The sequence below is a fragment of the Spermophilus citellus genome (assembly GCF_964194105.1).
Source record: "Spermophilus citellus genome assembly, chromosome: 4".
In the NCBI taxonomy this organism is placed as follows: domain Eukaryota; kingdom Metazoa; phylum Chordata; class Mammalia; order Rodentia; family Sciuridae; genus Spermophilus; species Spermophilus citellus.
In genome coordinates, this window is record NC_138185.1 from 70,973,776 (window position 1) to 70,994,732 (window position 20,957).

The 20,957-nt window shown below is 39.3% G+C and overlaps 1 protein-coding gene across 2 annotated transcripts in view; it reads left to right on the forward strand.

Moving 5' to 3' along the window:
- The window catches only part of EFL1 (elongation factor like GTPase 1), a 144,127-nt gene extending 123,806 nt beyond the window's left edge, over positions 1-20,321 (forward strand). For both annotated transcript variants that reach the window (XM_081293595.1, XM_081293594.1), the window contains exons 19-20: positions 9,528-9,712; positions 17,777-20,321. In XM_081293595.1, the coding sequence (XP_081149721.1) occupies positions 9,528-9,712; positions 17,777-17,965 (374 nt within the window). In that variant the 3' untranslated portion in view covers positions 17,966-20,321. The remainder of the gene's footprint in view (positions 1-9,527; positions 9,713-17,776) is intronic.
- The last annotated feature ends 636 nt before the right edge of the window (positions 20,322-20,957 follow it).

Genomic DNA, 20,957 nt, shown 5'->3' on the forward strand with positions numbered 1-20,957 from the left:
AAGTGGGTTATGAACCCCCAATTTTACCCCAAATGCAGATTGCAGAATCACGTCGGTTACACATCCACAATTTTACATAATGCCCTATTAGTAATTGTTGTATTCTGCTACCTTTCCTATCCCCTACTATCCCCCCTCCCCTCCCCTCCCATCTTTTCTCTCTACCCCATCTACTGTAATTCATTTCTCTGCTTGTTTATTTTCCCATTCCCCTCACAACCTCTTATATGTAATTTTGTATAGCAATGAGGGTCTCCCTTCATTTCCATGCAATTTCCCTTTTCTCTCCCTTTCCCTCCCATCTCATGTCTCTGTTTAATGTTAATCTTTTCTTCCTGCTCTTCCTCCCTGCTCTGTTCATAGTTGCTCTCATTATATCAAAGAAGACATTTGGTATTTGTTTTTTAGGGATTGGCTAGCTTCACTAAGCATAATCTGCTCTAGTGCCATCCATTTCCCTGCAAATTCTATGATTTTGTCATTTTTTATTGCTGCATAGTACTCCATTGTGTATAGATGCCACATTTTTTTTATCCATTCATCTATTGAAGGGCATCTGGGTTGGTTCCACAGTCTAGCTATTGTGAATTGTGCTGCTATGAACATCGATGTGGCAGTATCCCTGTAGCATGCTCTTTTAAGGTCTTCAGGGAATAGTCCGAGAAGGGCAATAGCAGGGTCAAATGGTGGTTCCATTCCCATCTTTCCCAGGAATCTCCAAACTGCTTTCCAAATTGGCCGCACCAATTTGCAGTCCCACCAGCAATGTACAAGTGTACCCTTTTCTCCACATCCTCGCCAGCACTTGTTGTTGTTTGACTTCATAGTGGCTCCCAATCTTACTGGAGTGAGATGGTATCTTAGGGTGGTTTTGATTTGCATTTCTCTGACTGCTAGAGATGGTGAGCATTTTTTCATGTACTTGTTGATTGATTGTATATCCTCCACTGAGAAGTGTCTTTTCAGGTCCTTGGCCCATTTGTTGATTGGGTTATTTGTTATCTTATTGTCTAATTTTTTGAGTTCTTTGTATACTCTGGATATTAGGGCTCTATCTGAAGTGTGAGGAGTAAAAATTTGTTCCCAGGATGTAGGCTCCCTATTTACCTCTCTTATTGTTTCTCTTGCTGAGAAAAAACTTTTTAGTTTAAGTAAGTCCCATTTGTTGATTCTTGTTATTAACTCTTGTGCTATGGGTGTCCTATTAAGGAATTTGGAGCCCGACCCCACAATATGTAGATCGGAGCCAACTTTTTCTTCTATCAGACGCAGAGTCTCTGATTTGATATCAAGCTCCTTGATCCATTTTGAGTTAACTTTTGTGCATTCGAGAGAAAGGGATTCAGTTTCATTTTGTTGTATATGGATTTCCAGTTTTCCCAACACCATTTGTTGAAGATGCTATCCTTCCTCCATTACATGCTTTTAGCCCCTTTATCAAATATAAGATAGTTGTAACTTTGTGGATTAGTCTCTGTGTCCTCTATTCTATACCATTGGTCCACCCGCCTGTTTTGGTACCAGTACCATGCTGTTTTTGTCACTATTGCTCTGTAATATAGTTTGAAATCTGGTATCGCTATACCGCCTGATTCACACTTCATGCTTAGAATTGCTTTTACTATTCTGGGTCTTTTATTTTTCCATATGAATTTCATGATTGCTTTATCTATTTCTACAAGAAATGCCATTGGGATTTTGATTGGCATTGCGTTAAACCTATAGAGAACTTTTGGTAATATTGCCATTTTGATAATGTTAGTTCTGCCTATCCATGAACAGGGTATATTTTTCCATCTTCTAAGATCTTCTTCTACTTCTCTCTTTAGGGTTCTGTAGTTTTCATTGTATAAATCTTTCACCTCTTTTGTTAGGTTGATTCCCAAGTATTTTAATTTTATTTTTTTTTGAGGATATTGTGAATGGAGTGTTTTTCCTCATTTCCGTTTCAGAAATTTTGTCGCTGATATACAGAAATGCCTTTGATTTATGCGTGTTGATTTTATATCCTGCCACTTTGCTGAATTCATTTATTAGTTCTAGTAGTTTCTTTGTAGACCCTTTTGGGTCTTCTAGGTATAGAATCATGTCATCTGCAAATAGTGATAATTTTAAGTTCTTCTTTTCCAATTTTTATGCCTTTAATTTCTTTCGTCTGTCTAATTGCTCTGGCCAGTGTTTCGAGTACTATATTGAATAGAAGTGGTGATAGAGGGCATCCCTGTCTTGTTCCGGATTTTAGAGGGAATGCTTTTAACTTTTGTCCATTCAGAATGATGCTAGCCTGAGGCTTAGCATAGATAGCTTTTACAATGTCAAGGTAAGTTCCTGTTATCCCTAGTTTTTCTAATGTTTTGAACATAAAGGGATGCTGTACTTTGTCAAATGCTTTCACTGCATCTATCGAGATGATCATATGGTTCTTATCTTTAAGTCTATTGATGTGGTGAATAACATTTATTGATTTCCGTATATTGAACCATCCTTGCATCCCAGGGATGAATCCTACTTGATCATGGTGCACAATTTTTTTGATGTGTTTTTGTATTCGATTCGCCAGAATTTTATTGAGGATTTTTGCATCTAGGTTCATTAGAGATATTGTTCTGTAGTTTTCTTTCTTTGAGGTGTCTTTGTCTGGTTTCGGAATCAGGTGTCTTTGTCTGGTTGGCCTCATAGAATGAATTTGGAAGAGCTCCCTCTTTTTCTGTTTCCTGAAATAACTTGAAAAGTATTGGTACTAATTCTTCTTTAAAGGTTTTGTAAAACTCCGCTGTATACCCATCCGGTCCTGGGCTTTTCTTGGTTGGTAGTCTTTTGATGGCTTCTTCAATTTCATCCATTGATACTGGTCTGTTCAAATTGTGTGTATCCTCCTGACTCAGTCTGGGCAAATCATATGACTTAAGAAATTTATCGATGTCGTCACTATCTTCTATTTTATTGGAATATAGGTTTTCAAAATAATTTCTAATTGTCTTCTGTATTTCTGTAGCATCTGTTGTGATATTGCCTTTTTCATCCCGTATGTTAGTAATTTGAGTTCTCTCTCTTCTTTCTTCGTTAGCATGGCTAAAGGTCTGTCGATCTTATTTATTTTTTTGAAGAACCAACTTTTAGTTTTGTTAATTTTTTCAATAGTTTCTTTTGTTTCAATTTCATTGATTTCTGCTCTGATTTTAATTATTTCTTGCCTTCTGCTACATTTGCTGTTGTTTTGCTCTTCCTTTTCTAGGGCTTTGAGATGAAGTGTGAGCTCATTTATTTGTTGGTTTTTTCTTTTTTTGAGGAATGACCACCAGGCGATGAATTTTCCTCTTAAAACTGCTTTCATTGTGTCCCATAGATTCCGATATGTTGTGTCTGTATTTTCATTTATCTCTAAGAATTTTTTGATTTCCTCCTTTATGTCTTCTGTAACCCATTGATCATTCAGTAACATATTGTTCATTTTCCATGTGATGTAGGATTTTTCCTTCCTTCTTTTATCATTGATTTCCAGTTTCATTCCATTATGATCAGATAAAATGCATGGTGTTATCTCCACCCCTTTATATTTACTGAGGGTTGCCCTATGGCATAATGTATGGTCTATTTATGAGAAGGATCCATGTGCTGCTGAGAAAAAAGTATATCCATTTGATGATGGTTGATATATTCTATATATGTCAGTTAAGTCTAGGTTATTGATTGTGATATTGAGTTCTATAGTTTCTTTATTCAACTTTTGTTTGGAGGATCTGTCCAATGGTGAGAGAGGTGTGTTGAAGTCACCCATAATTATTGTGTTGTGGTCTATTTGATTCTTGAACTTGAGGAGAATTTGTTTTATGAATGTCGCAGCACCATTATTTGCTGCATAAATATTGATAATTGTTATGTCTTGTTGGTGAATGGTTCCTTTTAACAGTATATAATGACGTTCTTTATCCCTTTTGATTAACTTAGTCTTGAAGTCGATTTTGTTCGATATGAGGATGGCCACCCCTGCTTGCTTACGAGGACCGTGTGCATGGTACATTTTTTCCCATCCTTTCACCTTCAGCCTGTGTATGTCTTTTCCAATCAGATGTCTCCTGGAGGCAGCATATTGTTGGATTTGTTTTTTTAATCCATGATACCAGCCTATGTCGCTTTATTGGAGAGTTTAAGCCATTAACATTCAGAGTTACTATTGATATATGGTTTGTACTTCCATCCATGATTGATTATTTATCCTTTTTTTAAAAAATTTAGTTTGTTTCTCCATGATTATCTTTCCCCTCGCCCTCTGTCTTTACCGAGGCACTTCCAACTGATGGTTTTGGTTATTGTTTTTCATTTCTTCCTCGTGTAGTGTTTTGCTCAAAATGCTTTGCAATGCTGGTTTTCTGGCTGCAAATTCTTTTAACTTTTTTTTATCATGAAAGATTTTTATTTCGTTGTCATACCTGAAGCTTAATTTTGCTGGATACAGAATTCTTGGTTGGCATCCATTGTCTTTCAGTGTTTGAAATACATTGTTCCATGACCTTCTTGCTTTCAGTGTCTGTGATGAAAAATCCGTTGTTAACCTTATTGGTTTACCCCTGAATGTAATCTGTCTCCTTTCTCTTGTAGCTTTTAATATTTTCTCTTTGTTCTGTATATTGGATATCTTCATAACAATGTGTCTTGGCGTTGGTCTACTGTGATTTTGTGTGCTCGGTGTCCTGTATGCATCTTCAATTTGTATATCTGTTTCCTTTTTTATTTCTGGAAAGTTTTCTGTAATTATTTCATTCAGCAGGTTACTCATTCCCTTGGTTTGAATCTCTGTACCTTCTTCTATCCCGATGACTCATAAGTTTGGGTTTTTTATGTTATCCCATAACTCTTGGATGTTTTTCTCGTGATTTTTTACCAGCCTTTCTGAGTTGGCTAGACTCTTTTCAAGATGATATATTTTGTCTTCATTATCTGACGTTCTGGCTTCTACTTGCTCCACTCTGTTAGTGATACTCTCAATTGAGTTTTTAATTTGGTTTATCGTTTCCTTCATTTCTAGAATTATTGTTTGATTATTTTTTATAATCTCTATCTCCTGATAAAGATGCTTAACTTCTTCTTTTATCTGTTTATGTAATTCATTCTCAATGTGTTCTTTCGCTGCTTGAATTTGCTGTCTCGTATCCTCTTTAAGGTTCCATTCCATCTGTCTAAGGTGTTCCTTGAGTTCTTTATATGACCATTTTTCGGATGACTCTAGGTCCTCCTGAATATTTAGGCTGTCCTGCATTGTTTGTACTCCTTTTCTTCCTTGCTTTTTGAAGCTGCTCATGTTACTTCTTGTTCTGTTTCACTGCTGAGTTTCTGTTTACTCCTATAAATTTATTTGATGCTATAGCCGCAGGTTTCAATGAAGTTATCTCCTCCGCCGCAGTCTGTGACGTCAGTTCTCTGCCATGGTGGTGTCTCTTGCAGATGGCGACAGTTTGTTTCCCTTTGCTGGGCGACCAGTGCAACGGGTGGGTCCTTACTGTCTCTCCCAAGCCCCGTTTCAAACCTGTGGCCACTACCTATGAAGGCTCGGTAGGCATTTACCTCCTTAGGATCAGAAGGGTTGACCAGTTGTTTCAGCTGGATGGATTAGTGCTGAGTCACAGCTGTTTGTCTGCGGGAAATAGGCAAACGGGAGCTTGAATTCAGCCGATCCGGGTTCAGTGTGTGTTCTGAGAGGCCCAGACTGTTCGCCCCAGATCCACGTCAGCTCAGCATTGCCTAGTGATCCTGAGCAAACAGATTTAGGTTGTTTACGTCTCCCTATGCCCGCACAGCTGAAGAGGTCAGAGACTTGATCTCTCCGCGCCCGCCGCCATGTTGGAATCTTAAAGCACTCAGACTCGGGAGCATGGCTACCGCTCGGTCAGGCTCGCGCCGAGCCGCTCTCTCCTGCTTGTCCGCCCCGCCCGACCCGGCCCTGAGCCCGCTGAACTCCACATGCTGCAGCTGGAACGACTTGCAGGGCTCCGGGTACCGCCGTCTCCCCGCCAGAGCCCGAGTGCGACGCCCCCTGTTATTTGTTTTTAAGCATGCTTCTGTTTGGCTATTTTTTGTTTGAAATTTTCATTTTAACCTTTGCATAAATGCTATCAATTTGATGTCCTGTAATATTGAATTATAGCATCCCTTAATTAGAAATTCCCTTTGTTCTCTCTTATACTATTTGAGAAAATAGAGCTGTAAAAAGCTATCCTCTTTCCTAAATTCAGAAGACAACTTTAATTACCTTCCAGCTTTAAAGATTATAGACTCTATAGATTATTCTTAGTGTTAAGGAAGAAGAAAATGTGTGTGTGTGTGAAAATCTATAGTGCTCTGAAGCAACAGATTTGGTTCAGTGGAGCTAAATGGTAAGAGATTTCTTTGCACTTTAGGTATCAGATTTCATGGAGCAAGTTGTTATTGAATGGGTCTTCAATAATGAAAAGCATTTGAATAAAGAGTTGGACTGATGGTTTACATTATAGGCTGCAGGAACCATGAACTCTGAGTGAAAAACCTCCAACGTGTACTGTGCCCAGCAAGCAGCTTACCCTCTGCTCCCAGTGCTCTGACTCTGGCAGTCACAGGAGCAGAAGTAGTAGGTTACTGCTACTACTTGTCAGGGGCCATGTATAAAGGCTGAGACTTTTATAATGTAGTCCCTAAAGAGTAAAGCCCTGGTCAAAAGTGATTCTCCTTTTTGTTGCTTCTTTTTCCTTCAGAATTCTTCCCTGGTGTCTTTCATACAGCAGGGCACTTAGTGGTCTTTCTTTACATGGGTGAACAAATGACCAAGATCTGATACCCGTATCCAATGGAAGGGGTATCAGAGTATTTGCAGTCAGTGGCCATGTGATCCTTGCTGATTCTGGCCACATTAATTTGCTAGTGATAACAGTGGCAGTCTTACTGGGTCTCTGAATGCTTCTAAGCCTGAACACACCTGTCCTGGGAGGCTATAGTGTTAGTGGAGTCAAAATTGAATAGCTCAAAAGTACATGATTAATGGTCTATTTCAGTTAGAATTATTGATCCAAGCCTGATGGCATGAACTATGAAGGGGAAGAGCTGACCAATTCAGCAGTAGTCAGCTTGTCCCAAATAGCCCCCTATCATGTTCCCATTACCCCAATTCCCTCATTCTTTTTTACCCCTGTTTTATGTTTACTTCCGTAGACTACCTTAAAACTTTTCTTAGAATGAGATAGAAGAGTAAAGAGTACTAGTTCACACATGTTAGCTACTATGGTGAGATATTTTTCTACATAAATAATATGTAGGCCTGGAAGGGATCGCTAATGAAGATAATTGTTCTGCTTTTTTCAGAGCTTGTCACACTATTGTTAGAATATTATTTTCATTTCTGGGCAATACACAATAAAAAGGAGGTAAATAAATCACAGTAATTCAAGTAAGAAAGTGGCTGGGATAAAACAGGAAATACACAGCATGTCAGAGAGATTGGTGTGGAAAAGAGAAGGCAGCATAGAGCTTAGAGGCTGATATGTGTGTGTGTGTGTGTGTGCGCGCGTGTGTGCGCGCGTGTGTGCGCGCATGTGTGCATGTGTGTGTGTTTGGGGGAGAAGGGGCTAAACTTGTCCCATGTGGTGAAAACTAGGACTGATGGTTAGACACATCAGGGTAGCAGCGGTTTAGGAGTTGTCTGGCTCTTAGGACTATCTGAAGATGGAATGGGCCACCCTGGGAAGCAAGTTTTAGGATATGTGTGCAGAGTTCGAACAAATAACGGGGTAGAACTTGGTGACCCTTAGGTTCCCATCCAGCCCACTGTTGTGCTTCTGTAACTATAACTGTTAACATTTCTAGTACAAATGACAGAGAGGATGGCAGCAATTGGCATTGTGAATGGCTTTGTGTTCTTAGACATGTTGAATTTAAAAGGAAGCCAGGTTCTGCAGCAGAGATGCCCTTGCAGCCACTGTTTAGTGTGGGATTGAAGTCAGGTCAGAGGCCTGGCTTAGAGATAGTTTTAGGAGGCTCATGAATAATATTAAAGTCACACAAATGGGAAATGAGTTGGCTTTCTGAGGGCAGAGTTTGTTCAAAGAACAGTATGAAGCTTCACAGAATACTTACAGAAATGATGTTTTACCCTCAAGAATTACTAAAACAGTAGAATGATGGTCAGAGACTGGGAGTAGAAGGAGGGTAATACTAAAATTGGAGAGAATTTCAAACTTCTCAGAAATCATGCAGATCGAGGATTATGAAAAGGTCAGGAATAAGAAAATTTTTGTGAGATTCCAAGGAAACAGTTTTAGTAGAACCCATCAAACGAGGATTGCTTCTGTGTCAAAGAACATCTAGTGATGAAAAAGAAGCTACCTGTTTGATAAATGTGGGGAAGAAAAGAAGGAGAGAATGTGGTAGCTGGGGGTGGGGGGTGGGGTGGAAGACCAGATACTGTCTATCACTAGTAGAAGTTTCCTGTTTTTTAAATTCTTATTTAAAGAAAACAGGCCTTATGAGACAGTAAGTTTTCTGCTAATTGTTTTGTTTGTCCTTCCTAATAACCACCACCAGGGAGAAATCCGAATCAGAGAAAAAAGTGTGAGAGTCAGTGTCCTCAGTTCCTAGTTTAAAAAAGAAAGGTGGGTGGCTTGTGCATCAGACTCCTCACCTTGTCACTTAGGAGAGAAGACTCCAGGACGCATAGTAGAGGGAGACTTAGGTCTGTTTAACTTCAGTGTTGTATATTTACATATGTATAGATCATTTGTGCTTAAAAGTATTTTAAGCAGTAGGTTAAAGAGGAGGTTTCAGTAAGTTTATCTGCTAGATATAGCAAGCTCTTCCTGATTGTCCATAACTTCTAATTTATCTGTTTTTTATGAAGGGATAATTTGAGTACCCACAGCACTCACACGCAATGCCAATCCAGGTGTAAGATATTTCCCTCCTGTGAGGCAGAATTGTGACTAAATATAAATTAAATTAAAAGTGTCAACCAAAAGCATTTGCTAGAATTCTTATGCTGTGGCACTAGAAATTGTTACTAGACATTAAAGATTCCAATCATTATCAGTTTCCAGAGGAATAAAACACTAACACTCCTGTACTTAGATGTCATCAGTTTAAGAAACATACATGTATGGTTTTAATTTCTAGTATAAAAATGTCATTATACCAATTGCTCACTTATTACTATAATCCAATATAGTTCAAATAGTCTGTCATAATTATGATTCTCATCATAATTATTAAAATCCTCCTGGATATAATTGTATTGAAACGTCCTTACACAGTCTCTTGCTGATCACTGTTTGAGAGGATTGTCTCTGGGTGATACAGCCTGGGGTTTGTAACCTTTTACTTCTGACTTTTCCGTAATTGTGCTTTACTTTTTAAATAGACACTTAGGTTTCCAGGCTTCTGCATGCTAAAGTATTGAGAGCAGATTGAATCACTAGTGGATTGTTAACAGGGTGTATAAGTAATCATGTTAGTGTGGCTCAAGTTATATGACCAGTCATAACTGATTTAAAAGATTCTTGGCCTTGCAGGTCGAGTCTATGCTGTCTTGTCAAAGAGAGAAGGTCGAGTGCTTCAAGAAGAAATGAAAGAAGGGACAGACATGTTCATCATCAAGGCTGTCCTGCCTGTGGCTGAAAGCTTTGGTTTTGCTGATGAAATCAGGAAGAGGACGAGTGGCCTGGCCAGCCCGCAGCTGGTGTTCAGCCACTGGGAGGTAAGAACTCAAATCCCCAGCTGGACCCTGTAGTGCAAGTTCAGACCAGCCTGGGCAATTTAGCAAGACCCTGTCTCAAAAAATAAAATGGCTGGAGATGTAGTTCAATGGTAAAGCACCCCTGGTTAAGTCCTCAGTATCACAAAAAACAAACAAACAAAAAAACAAGCCTCAACCGCCACCCCTCCTTCCTTCCTTCTCATCAGTGGACCTGCTTACAGAAGAAGCTAGGAGTGGCCAACAAAATTTATCGTACCATTGGGCCTTCCTGTGGCTCCACTCAGACAGACAGAAGTAAACAGATAGCTTTTTTCATTCAGATCGAAAATGTGGCTTTATGGTGCATATGCACATTCATTCTATTTGATGTAAAAATTGAAGACACAGAAAATGTAACACCCCTCCCCCAACCCCACCCTGGCCAAAGCTATATTTAAGATTTTTACAAGAAAATCACAGACCTTTTGAAAGCAAAACTTCCAAGAATCTCTTTCTAGGAGGGAAAAGTACTTCCAGCATTTAGAAGGAGCAGTTGTGCGTACTTTTAAGGGTAGCTTTAAGTTATTATGGTTATATATTTGTCAGTCTTCATTCTGGAGAGCAGGGTTTCTATGGTTTTCAAGTGCTGTGGAATGACACGGCTCATTAAAACTTTCTTGTCACATAGGTAGAGGTAGGTGAGCAGGCAAACCTTTTCTAAAATCCAAGAGCAATACTAAACAAATCCATATTGCAGAAAGGGGAGAAAGGATTTTGAACCCAGTGTTCTTTAAGTTAGGGGAGAAAATAATGACAATTGATTAGCCTTCCTGAGTAGATCTTAAAGGCAGAGTAGACATTAACCAACAGAATGCAATGTGAGAAAGGCCAGTGGAAGAGAATTGCAGGGCATGTGTTGGAAACAAATTTATATTTCAAGAAGAATCCTAAAGTCAGGAGTAGATTTTTCAACTAAGAGATGTTTATTTAAACCTTCAATTAAAAGGTTATTTTAAGAAAATAGTTTTTGTCCCTGTATATAGGGAATCTGAATAACTGCACATTTACTTTTACCAAGGAAGTTGCAACTTAGTGGAAGAACTGACATTGGAGTCAGCTAATCCTGATTTCCGTTATTCTGCCACTTATTTGAACTTGAACAAATTGTGGGACTTCCCTGATTTTTTTTTCACCCCTGCTATAATGAAGGGTGTCAGATATCTTACCTAGAGCCCAACACTGGTAGGGCTGGCAGGAAAGTTGTTTTCTTGGTTTTCCATCTCTTGAGTCTATACCATGTTCATTCTGACTTTCTCTCCACAGTGTAGTATTGCACCAGGCTCCACACAGAATCCAGGGGTTTTCCCCATAAACTTTTAGTTCAGTAAAATTCATGTTTCAGTAATGAGCTGTTCTTACTCCTCTCACTTTCTTTAACCACAAGGTTTTCTTTTTCTAGACCATTTTTAGAAGAGTTTAGATTTAGATGATTAATGGAGAATGAAAATAATTGAGGAAGAACTTTTTTTAAAAAATCAAGTTTATAATCAAGTTTATTAACAAAGAAGGGTGATACTTTGGAAAAACTGACTTTGGACAGAATACATTGGATGTTAGTTCAGCAAATTCCTATCACCTAAATTGAGACAAGTTTTAAGATGCTAATCCAAAGCACTCAATTGTGCCTGTGTTTCCTTCTGAGGGGTTGAGGGGAGGTCACAGTCTTAATGCTTGATAGAACCAAGGTTAATATTCTGATTTAGGTTACATTTGGTGACTTAGGTCACATTACTTTCTGTGAAATGTTTCTTACATTTTACATCTTTGAAAAGTAAATGATGTTTTGCTGTTCTTCTCTTTTGTGGTGCTGGGGATGGAACACAGGGACTCATGCCTGCCAGGCAAGTGAGCCACACCCCCTGCCAGTTTCAATGCTTTTATTACCTTGACTCCATAGGTATCGTTGCTGCATTTCATTATGTAGAAAGCAGAAGTCCCAGAAAATTTAATTTATTTTTACTACTTAAGGTTTAGGTAGCCATTTCTCTTTTATCTAGAACTTTAGCTTTTCAGTTTTGGTTTTGATTTTTGGCACTAAGCTTTCTGTATAAAACACAAACCAGGAAGAAATAGAAGAAATGGATTTTAAAAGTCAATGCCTTAAGAACAGGAACTGTGTCTGTAGTGTAAATACATTGCCGATGTTCCTGCTGAACAACATCTCAGGGTCCTCTGTCCTAGGTTTTCATGATCTCACATGTGATTCAGATGACAAAAGATGAAAAGTCATCTATTTCATGAAGATGGCCTTGATCAACACTGGCACAGAAACCTGGGTTACAGTATGTTTGATGGGAATGAAGAGTATGTAGGTTAAGTAATCCCCGGGACTGTCTGTAAATAGGCATTCAAAACCGTTGTCGTGGTATCAGTATTGAAGAATGGCAAACTTAAATTCATATGTTCTATCTTTTGTTCAAAAATCTCAGCATTTTAGTCTAATCCTTGAAAGTGATTTTACAAAGCACATTTTAAAAAACTATACTTTCCCTCATCTCCTAATTGGCAAATATATTAGTAAGGAAAGAAGTGAGACTGATCTAAGAAAGGCATCCCAGAAACAGCAACCTAAGTGAGAAGAGGGTAATTTTCTTGAGTCTGAGGAAGCAGCCCGACTCATTCTGACTTGCTATCAACACTTTGCTTCCACTTATGGTCCAAAGTTGCTGTTCCACTTTCTACTATCATATCTGCATTCCTGCCAATAAGAATAAGGATAGGGAAGAATAGAGAATACCCCCTCCCTTTGGACACAAACTGAATCTTACACATATCACTTCACCTGCATCCATGCCCAGCTAATCATATGACCACTTTTGACAGGTCCCACCTAACAAGGAGACTGAGGAATGTCAGGAGTCAGAGAACTGGCCCATTGCCTCTTTTGGTAAATAAAATTTTATTGGAATACAGCTATAACCTGTTCATATACATATTTTCTGTGGCTGTTTTCAGGCAGAGTTCAATAGTTGGGACAGAAAATATTTGCTATCTGACTTTAAAAAAAAAAAAAAAATTTTTTAATAGGGTCTTACAAAGTGCCCAGGCTAGCCTCAGACTTGTGATTCTCCTCCTCAGTAGTTTGTATTACCATTGTGCCCTCTACTCTCTAACTCTTTTTAGAAAAAGTATGCCTATACTCCCTGATCTAAGGTAGTTATATGCCCATCTATTAGTAAATACACAGAGGAGAATATATATTTAGAGACAACTTGTATAAAAGTAGGAAGGTTTACCACATAAGTAGTTTTTGTTAATATAAAAGCCTTGATGGTTTTCAGTTTCCTTTCTCTCTCAGAATTAAAAAAAAAAAAAGGCTGCAAATTGATCCTACACACTTAGTAGTTTAAAAAAAAAGTATTAGTTTCTGGCTTAGGTGCAACTTATTATTAAAAATCAATCTCTTAATAAGCAATTTTAGAGAAAAAATGTTGTCAAGAAAAGTTTTGTTCCAGTTTATACAATCCTTCTGTCATCTTCTTGCCACCTGTCATGGTCCTATTTCCAAAAGCTTCAAATCTTCGAAAGTCTTAAAAACTACATTATAATTAAATGTCATTGATCTGATATTTCTTGGCTGTCTCCGTTTTCCCCCCATAGTTAGGTTTAGAAATAACACAGTTGTTGAGATCTGGCTTCTCACTCCAAGGCACTTTTTTTCATTTGTATTCTACCACACCATATAATTTACAATCAAGAGCTTTTGAGAGAAAGTGCTTCAGAAAATAGAGAAAATAAAATTACAGGCATTTTCCACGAGGAAACCTTTGAAGTCAGCAATCTCATAATTTCTCTTTCTAAGTTTTACCCTTCTGAGAAAAAATGAAGAAAAGGCGCTAATAACAGCACAAAAAGAAAAATATTACCAACCAATGCTACTGCACATGTATGTCAGCATAACCTCAAGATTTACCACTTAATATTGAGATTATCCTAAGGAGTAGGCTCAGGTCATACTGGGTGAGAAAGAAGAGAGCACTGAAGGAGTTTATTTTGGATATGGTGTTTCCCACCTGCCGGCCATAATCATAGTCAGACTTGGGCATAAAATTGAAATGTGCTCCCAAAGCATTTTCCTTCCAGGTTTAAAAAAAAAAGTGCCTGGGGCAACAGCTTGAATTTGGGTGCCTTCCTGTGAGATAAAGGATGGCATCTGCTTGAGGCTGTTGAGTTGCAAAAATATCTTCTCCCTCTAGGCAGATTAGTTCTGGGTGAGCCACTGGGAAGAAGCACTGTCCCTCCAATCTGATGGCAGACCCTGCTCTGTGGCTGAGAGGGGCCTTTCTGTAAAACATAAGGTAGATGGCCACAGTGGGTCATCTGGTCTTTGTCCCACTAAGAAAGGTGCTACTTCTTCTGCCCTGTTCTTGAGAGTTTCTTGGCATGTTGAGGCAAGTGGCCTCAGGATGTCCACACAGATGCAAGAGTGGTGCAGCTGAAAAAGTAGAGTACCTTTCCGGTTAGCCTCAGTGCTGGCAGGGTGGAGTTGCCAAAGCAAGTTACCCAAGGAGTCCCCCAGGACAGACATCAGTGGGTGCCAAGAGTGATCCTGGAAGCCTGCAGGAAACAAAGTGAGCCAACCTGAGAAGACTGTGGTAGAGATCCCTTCCACTGACCTGTAACGCTGAGTCTTCTATTTTTAAAACAAGGGCTCTGGTCATAAATTCTTCTGAATTGGTGCGTCTCACTTAGCAACTCATTGCTTTCTGTTGTTTGTCACTTTGTTTTTAACAGGATTTGAAATTTATTCACCACTACAACTCAGACCTGCTGAGAACCTTTCGTACATTGTTATCAGGCATACACTAAGGATGCCTAGCCTTAAAGAAAAGTAGTCATTTCTATCTTCCTGAGACAGCACCATAGTAAAGACCAAGGCTGGAGGAGAGGAGGGCCTAGTCTCCTCATGGAGTCCACAGGGAGCCTTTCAGGAGAATCTGCAGGATGTCCAGCTCATCCACACTGGACAAGTCTTAACCTCCCTGAGCTGCAGGCTTAGCCAAAGAATAAACACAGTGACATGTGAAAATTCATGGGGCAATCCTTGTATTTATTGGGGCCCTTGGTCAGTCTCACTCCAGAAGAATGATGGAGAATAGAGCCTCAGGAAGCTTGTGTAACTTGCTAACAGTCACATAACTATCTAGTGACTGGGCCTGATGTACATTTAGCATAATGAGGACAACTGAGCTCTTTAAAATCAAATAAGTTCCAGTATGTGTGTACACAGCATGTGGGTCCAGGCATGTCTTCCTCCTCAAAGATCCCTGAGATGAGAATCCTACATTATAGTCTTTTTGATCCCTTATCCCACTCCCTCCTGATTTCCCCAGACTCTCTTTTTCTGTTGCTGGCTCATTTTTTTGGGGGGGTGGGGGCTATTTCTGGTATTCTCCTTCCCTGGAAATGAGGAGCTCACTAAATTAAACTGCTGAGGAACCCCCAATATGATATACACAATACAATTTAGATTTGGCAGGGTCCCAGCAATCTGCCAATACTCTGTTAATGGCACTTCTCGAGATTTGGGTAATATTTTGTAGGTTTATATCTTTTTTTTTTTTTTTAAAGAGAGAGAGAATTTTTCAGTATCCTTCAGTTTTCGGTGGACACAACATCTTTATTTTTTTATTTTTATGTGGTGCTGAGGATTGAACCCAGCCCCCCACGCATGCCAGGCGAGCACATTACCGCTTGAGCCACATCCCCAGCCCTTGTAGGTATATATCTTGAAGACTTTTGGTTCCTCACAGGTAACATGTCAGTTTCCTTCAACCCAAGGGCACTAGTTTTGTGCTTCTACCCTCTGTGGCTTTGGGTGGAGGGTAGTGTTCCTGTGGTGACAGTGGAGAGCTTCACCTGCTAGCCCATAGAATGTAGCAGCCGTTCTTCAGGTGGCTCTGTTTTTCCATTCACCCTATCCTCAAGGTCTCATAAAAGCATATAGAGGAGGCTGGGGTTGTAGCTCAGTGAGGCACTAGATTCAATCTTTAACACCACATAAAAATAAATAAAGTAAAGGTATATATACATAAAGTATAATTTATTTTAAAAAAACATAGAAGATCCATCTACTTTCTGAGTTTCTCTCTTTCCCTTCCACTGACCTTGGCTGGCTCTTGTGACCTTGGCCCTAGATTCCTGGCCCAGCAGTCTGATGGAGAAGGTGGTAATCTGTGTTACTGCACCCCAGGCATATGTCAACTGATGGTCTCTTTCAGTCCTCAATACAGTTAAATGAGATTGGGGTTTTCATATTCCATCCTTACAAGTGGGAGAACCAGGCACAAGATAGTTTGAAATGACTTACCCAAGATCACACAGCTAACTGGGTAGAGAATGCCATTGAACTAGAGCCATCCCTGTTAACCCCCGTATTGCATTTGCTCTGACCTCAGTCCCTGCTCCTGAGTTTAGTGAAGTGCCACCCCCCTCAAGCTCTTCCGACTCCATTTATTCTCTTTGCTTGTTTTGTTGCTTGAGGAACATACACCACCACCACCCTCCTGTCTCACAGCAGAGGAACCAATTCCTAAGCAGTTCAGGTACTTGGTTTCTTACAAGTGTTGAAGAATTTGACCTTCCCAGCAGTTGACCCTGATAAAAGGGAATTATAACTTAAGGATGGGTGGCTTTTTAAAAATTGTAATAATTTTATTCACAAAAATATACCAAAAAATGTATAGAGAGGCCCTATATAGTCTTCTTCACTCTTACTACTATGGTCTCCCCTTTTTCACTCCAGAAACTTCTCCCTTCCTGGCCCTCAAAAAATTTCCCTTTCCATATTGAATAATGACTCTTTAAAAATAACATTTTCTTTCATTTCTGTATTTTGACTTGAAAAGTTGGAATTTGTGGCCATCAAGTAGATAACCTTTCCTCCAATTGAGAAATAAGAAAAAATTTTTTTTTATATTAAGGCATATTTTTTCTTAATAAACCTGATCTTGGAGAATGTAATCTTTGTCTCAAGGTCTGCAGACTTCCTGTACTACAGTCAAGATCTAGACAGGTAGACAGGATAGGGCAAAGTCTATTTCTGTAAACAGTGTGGAGGCACCAGGTAGATTGTGTGTTTTCTGTGAACACCTTGCTTACAGTGACAAGGAAAAAGAGGAGGCCATGCCACCCATGTCTCAAACTTTATACTTTGCAATCAAATAGGTGACCATGGGGAGCCTTGAGTGAGGAGGCAGAGGCCAAGAGTATCAATCAGTTCACAGAGCTTTCTCACCTGCAGGAGGGTTGGGAATGGTGTTCCTCCCATAGCCAAAAGGGGGAGCACTAGCACACACACAGTCTTCTGTCCTGGAAGTCAGCCCCTTGCTCAAGGACCTCAGGGAGGTGCATGTTCAAGCTCACCACCTCCTTGAACATTGTGACTTGGCTTCTGGCCATCCCCGGGGCTCAGCCTCTGGCTTTCAGACTAACATTTTCTCACCTTCTTTCCCTTCTTCAAGTTTTGCCTTTCTCCCTTCCCCTCAAGAAGTAGCTACAAACTGCCCTCAGCATGTTTCCCTCACCAACAATAAGTAAGTGGATCCAGAGGAAAGAGGAAGGAAGGCTGCTACTGTCTGCCTGGGGCTCAGCAAGAGTATATAGTCCACCTGGGCCAGCTCACCAGGGCACTCATTGAATTTTAGACCAAAAGCTCAAATGATAAAAAAAATGTGCTTACATTTATTGATCTTTATTGGGGATATAGACAAAGTTAAAACACTCAGATAATAAAACATATCCTCATCAAAAGGAGAACTTTTTATTATTTTATTAAAAACTAATGGTGTTCTTTCTTGCTTAGAGTTATGAGAAGGCCCTTTTATATATTTCAAGTTCTGTTGATCTGTTTACATTCATTCACAGTTCCCATGATTCTGCACATTTATTTATTTTCATTCCTAGCAAACTTAACTGTTTTTTAATTACCTAACATTTTTCCATTAGCTAAGACTATGTGAATTAAGCTTAGTAAATGAAATATATCTGCCTAACCTGGCACATGCTGTCATCTTCTCCTACAAGGTCATTCCCAGCGACCCCTTCTGGGTGCCAACTACTGAGGAAGAGTACTTGCACTTTGGGGAGAAGGCTGATTCTGAGAACCAGGCCCGGAAGTACATGAATGCAGTACGGAAGCGGAAGGGGCTTTATGTGGAAGAAAAGATTGTGGAACACGCAGAAAAGCAGAGAACACTTAGCAAAAATAAGTAGCTGCTACTGTTGGTGAAATCTTTTCTTTATAATGAATTTAGAAATATCATCAAGGGTTTAGTCTTGGGAACATTCCTTTTTTCTGCATTATCTCTGTGCATTCACTTTCAATAAAGTTGATCCATATAAATGTTTTAAAGAGAATGTTGGAGAACATAATTTCAAAGTGTTTTTTAAAATTGCTTCTGGTTCAAGGCAAAAAAGATGCTATCATAAATTTTGCAATGGTAAGTTATTAATAGCGTGTGACCACCTCTGCCCCCAGCAGTGAGGTTTGTATACCAAGGTCAGAGTGACTGTTTGTTGGTGGGAACGTGGTGTGCAGACCACTGTAGGGGCATCCTCAATACCAAGCAACCCCTTCCTGGACCTGCTGTCTGCCTGTCCCTGCTTTTGGCCATCCCAGTAGGGCTGAATAAATGTCATGAGGGAATTTCTGATTTAATCATCAAATCACAGCATTTAACATTTTTCAGAGACCAGATACTTACAGAGTAGCTGTGTTTTAGTGATTTAAACCAAGTTACTGACCCACCTTACGGTGTCATCTGGCAGAACAGGGTGATGTGCAATAATTAACTTTTGCACCCTCTGCTTTTACACTCCCTCATGAATTGCATCACCCTATTTTAAGTAAGTGTTAATGAAAGTTGTCCCCTGTACCTTTTTTGTAAAAACAAAACAAAAGAGGTATATCTCTATAATTTTCTTTCTTTGATGATTTCTCTTAACCTCACTGAAGGGATATTAGTGAGGTTATTGCTATTATTGTAAGTATTTTTTCAGTATCTCTCAGTTTCCTCATCCAGTTGATCCTTATCTAAGTAACAAATGCAGTTTAATCAAAAATAAATTTTGTAATTTTCAGTGTTAATAATTTTTATAGACACTTAAGGGAAGGATTCCTTTTCATAACATAAAATTATCAGACCAGGCTTTGTTATTGAAATTCCTTTAATGGGTTTTCTTAATAATCTAGGTCATTCTTAATACTAAAATAGACATTTTATCTTTAATCTTGAGGGCTTTGGAGTATAACTGGTCATATCTAATTAACCAAAACTTTAGGGAAAGTATGGCTAGATGATTCACTGTTAATAGATAATGATATCTGAATTATTTTAGGAGAGCTATACCATGTATTGGTTTATTTAAAACACTCAGATAATAAGAAAAGCCAGCACAGATTTAGCATTTGTAAATAACATCATTCAAACTGCCATATGTGCTATAAAATGTTTCTTACACTCTACATTTTATCAGCAGATTCTGTATTTAATAGAGAAGCGAAGCATAACCTAGAAAGAGTTGGAGCAGTTTCTTCAGTTCTATTGGGCTCTGCCAGATGTGCCAGTGTTAAGGAAGTGACATGTCAAGTTGATTGATGGCCCCTTTTCCTTTTCCATGTTTGAGGAGATAATAATGGACAGTAAAATAGCCACAAAGTGGCTGGCCAGGGATATAGCTAATCTGCCATCCAAGTAATCTACCCACTTGTGTACTTTGTGATAAGACCCCAGTCCTGAAATCTAGTCCCTTTCTGTGACAGCATAGCAGTGTGGTCTTCAGTCTATGCCCCAATGCCATGCCCAGACTCTGGCCTCAATTTGTTGAATTTACTGGAAGGAAACAAAAATCTGTTGGTCCTGGAGTGGAAGTGAAGTGTTCCTGTTTTTGTTGGTTTCTTGTAGTTCTTTATAAACAGATTTCAGAGGCCTGAGAAACCACAAAACCAAGACCTTTACTCCTGAAGATTCTTTGTACTGAGGCCCAGAGGCAGCTGTGCTTCTGTTCAGAGATAGGTGTAGAGGGCACCAATATAAGGTCTTTTCCCAGCAGCTCTGGAGCACAGGTGAACAGGAAAGGGGCTGGGAGTTGGGCTCCAGGACCAACTGGAGGAGGAGGAGGAAGACAAGCAGCCCAGAGGACAAGCACCATTGTACTCTCATTGAGAGGCTGAGTGAGCCTCCTCCTTGTTTGCAAAGACATCATTTGGACAACTTCCACTTTACAGTAGAAAAAGAAAAATGTTTAAGTCTTTCAGATGTGCACACTGTTATTTCAGGATTGGGATTTTCAAACTAAAGGTGAAAAGAGAACTAGCCCAAAAGTAATGTGAAAAAGAGCATCCAGGTGACAGTCATTCTGGACAGAAGGCTGGTGGACAGAGGAGGGAGTTTCTTGCCTTTCAAACCCAATAGGAGCAAAGAAAGGGATGAACAATGTGTCTATCAGTCACAGATCTGGGGCACTTATAAATGTACTCTTAAGGAGAAAGGATTGGATCAAACTGGAAAAAGTTATTTGAACATCAGGTTTAGATGTTTCTTTTTTTATTTGCCCTAATTCGAAAAGAAAGAAATAAAATGACCTTATAAGATGTTTCATTGTGTGTTTCCACCTTTTTTCATCTGTCTCTCAGAGTCTAGAAAAATCAGTGCTGAATTTTTCTGTTCCACATGTCATGAGATCATTGACAATACTTCATTTTGTAGACTATGCTTTTCAAAGACATTTTCTTATAAAACAATTTCACTTTTGAGAATGTTAATTAGAGATGGATTCATTTTTCTAGTTTTAGAGGTTTTGGAAGGTTTTAAACTTTGCTACCACACCTCTTTTTGAAGGTGGGGGATGGGTACCTAGGATTGAACTCATGGCCACTCAACCACTAATCCACATCCCCAGCTCTTTTTTGTATTTTATTTAGAGACAGGGTCTCACCGGGTTGCTTAGGGCCTTGCTAAGTTGCTGAATGGGGCTTAGAACTCAGCATCCTCCTGCTTCAGCCTCCTGAACTGCTGCGATTACAGGCATACACCACCATGCCCAGCTGCTACTAGCAGCTCTTAATCCTTCAAAATAAATAGGATTTATCATTTGGAATGGAGTTTAATACAGAAAAGGTAGTGCTCAATGGTCAAATATTTCTCTGGAAAAAAAAAAAAGGCAGAATTATTCTCAAGTCTGAGACTCTGTAGTACCTGGGCTG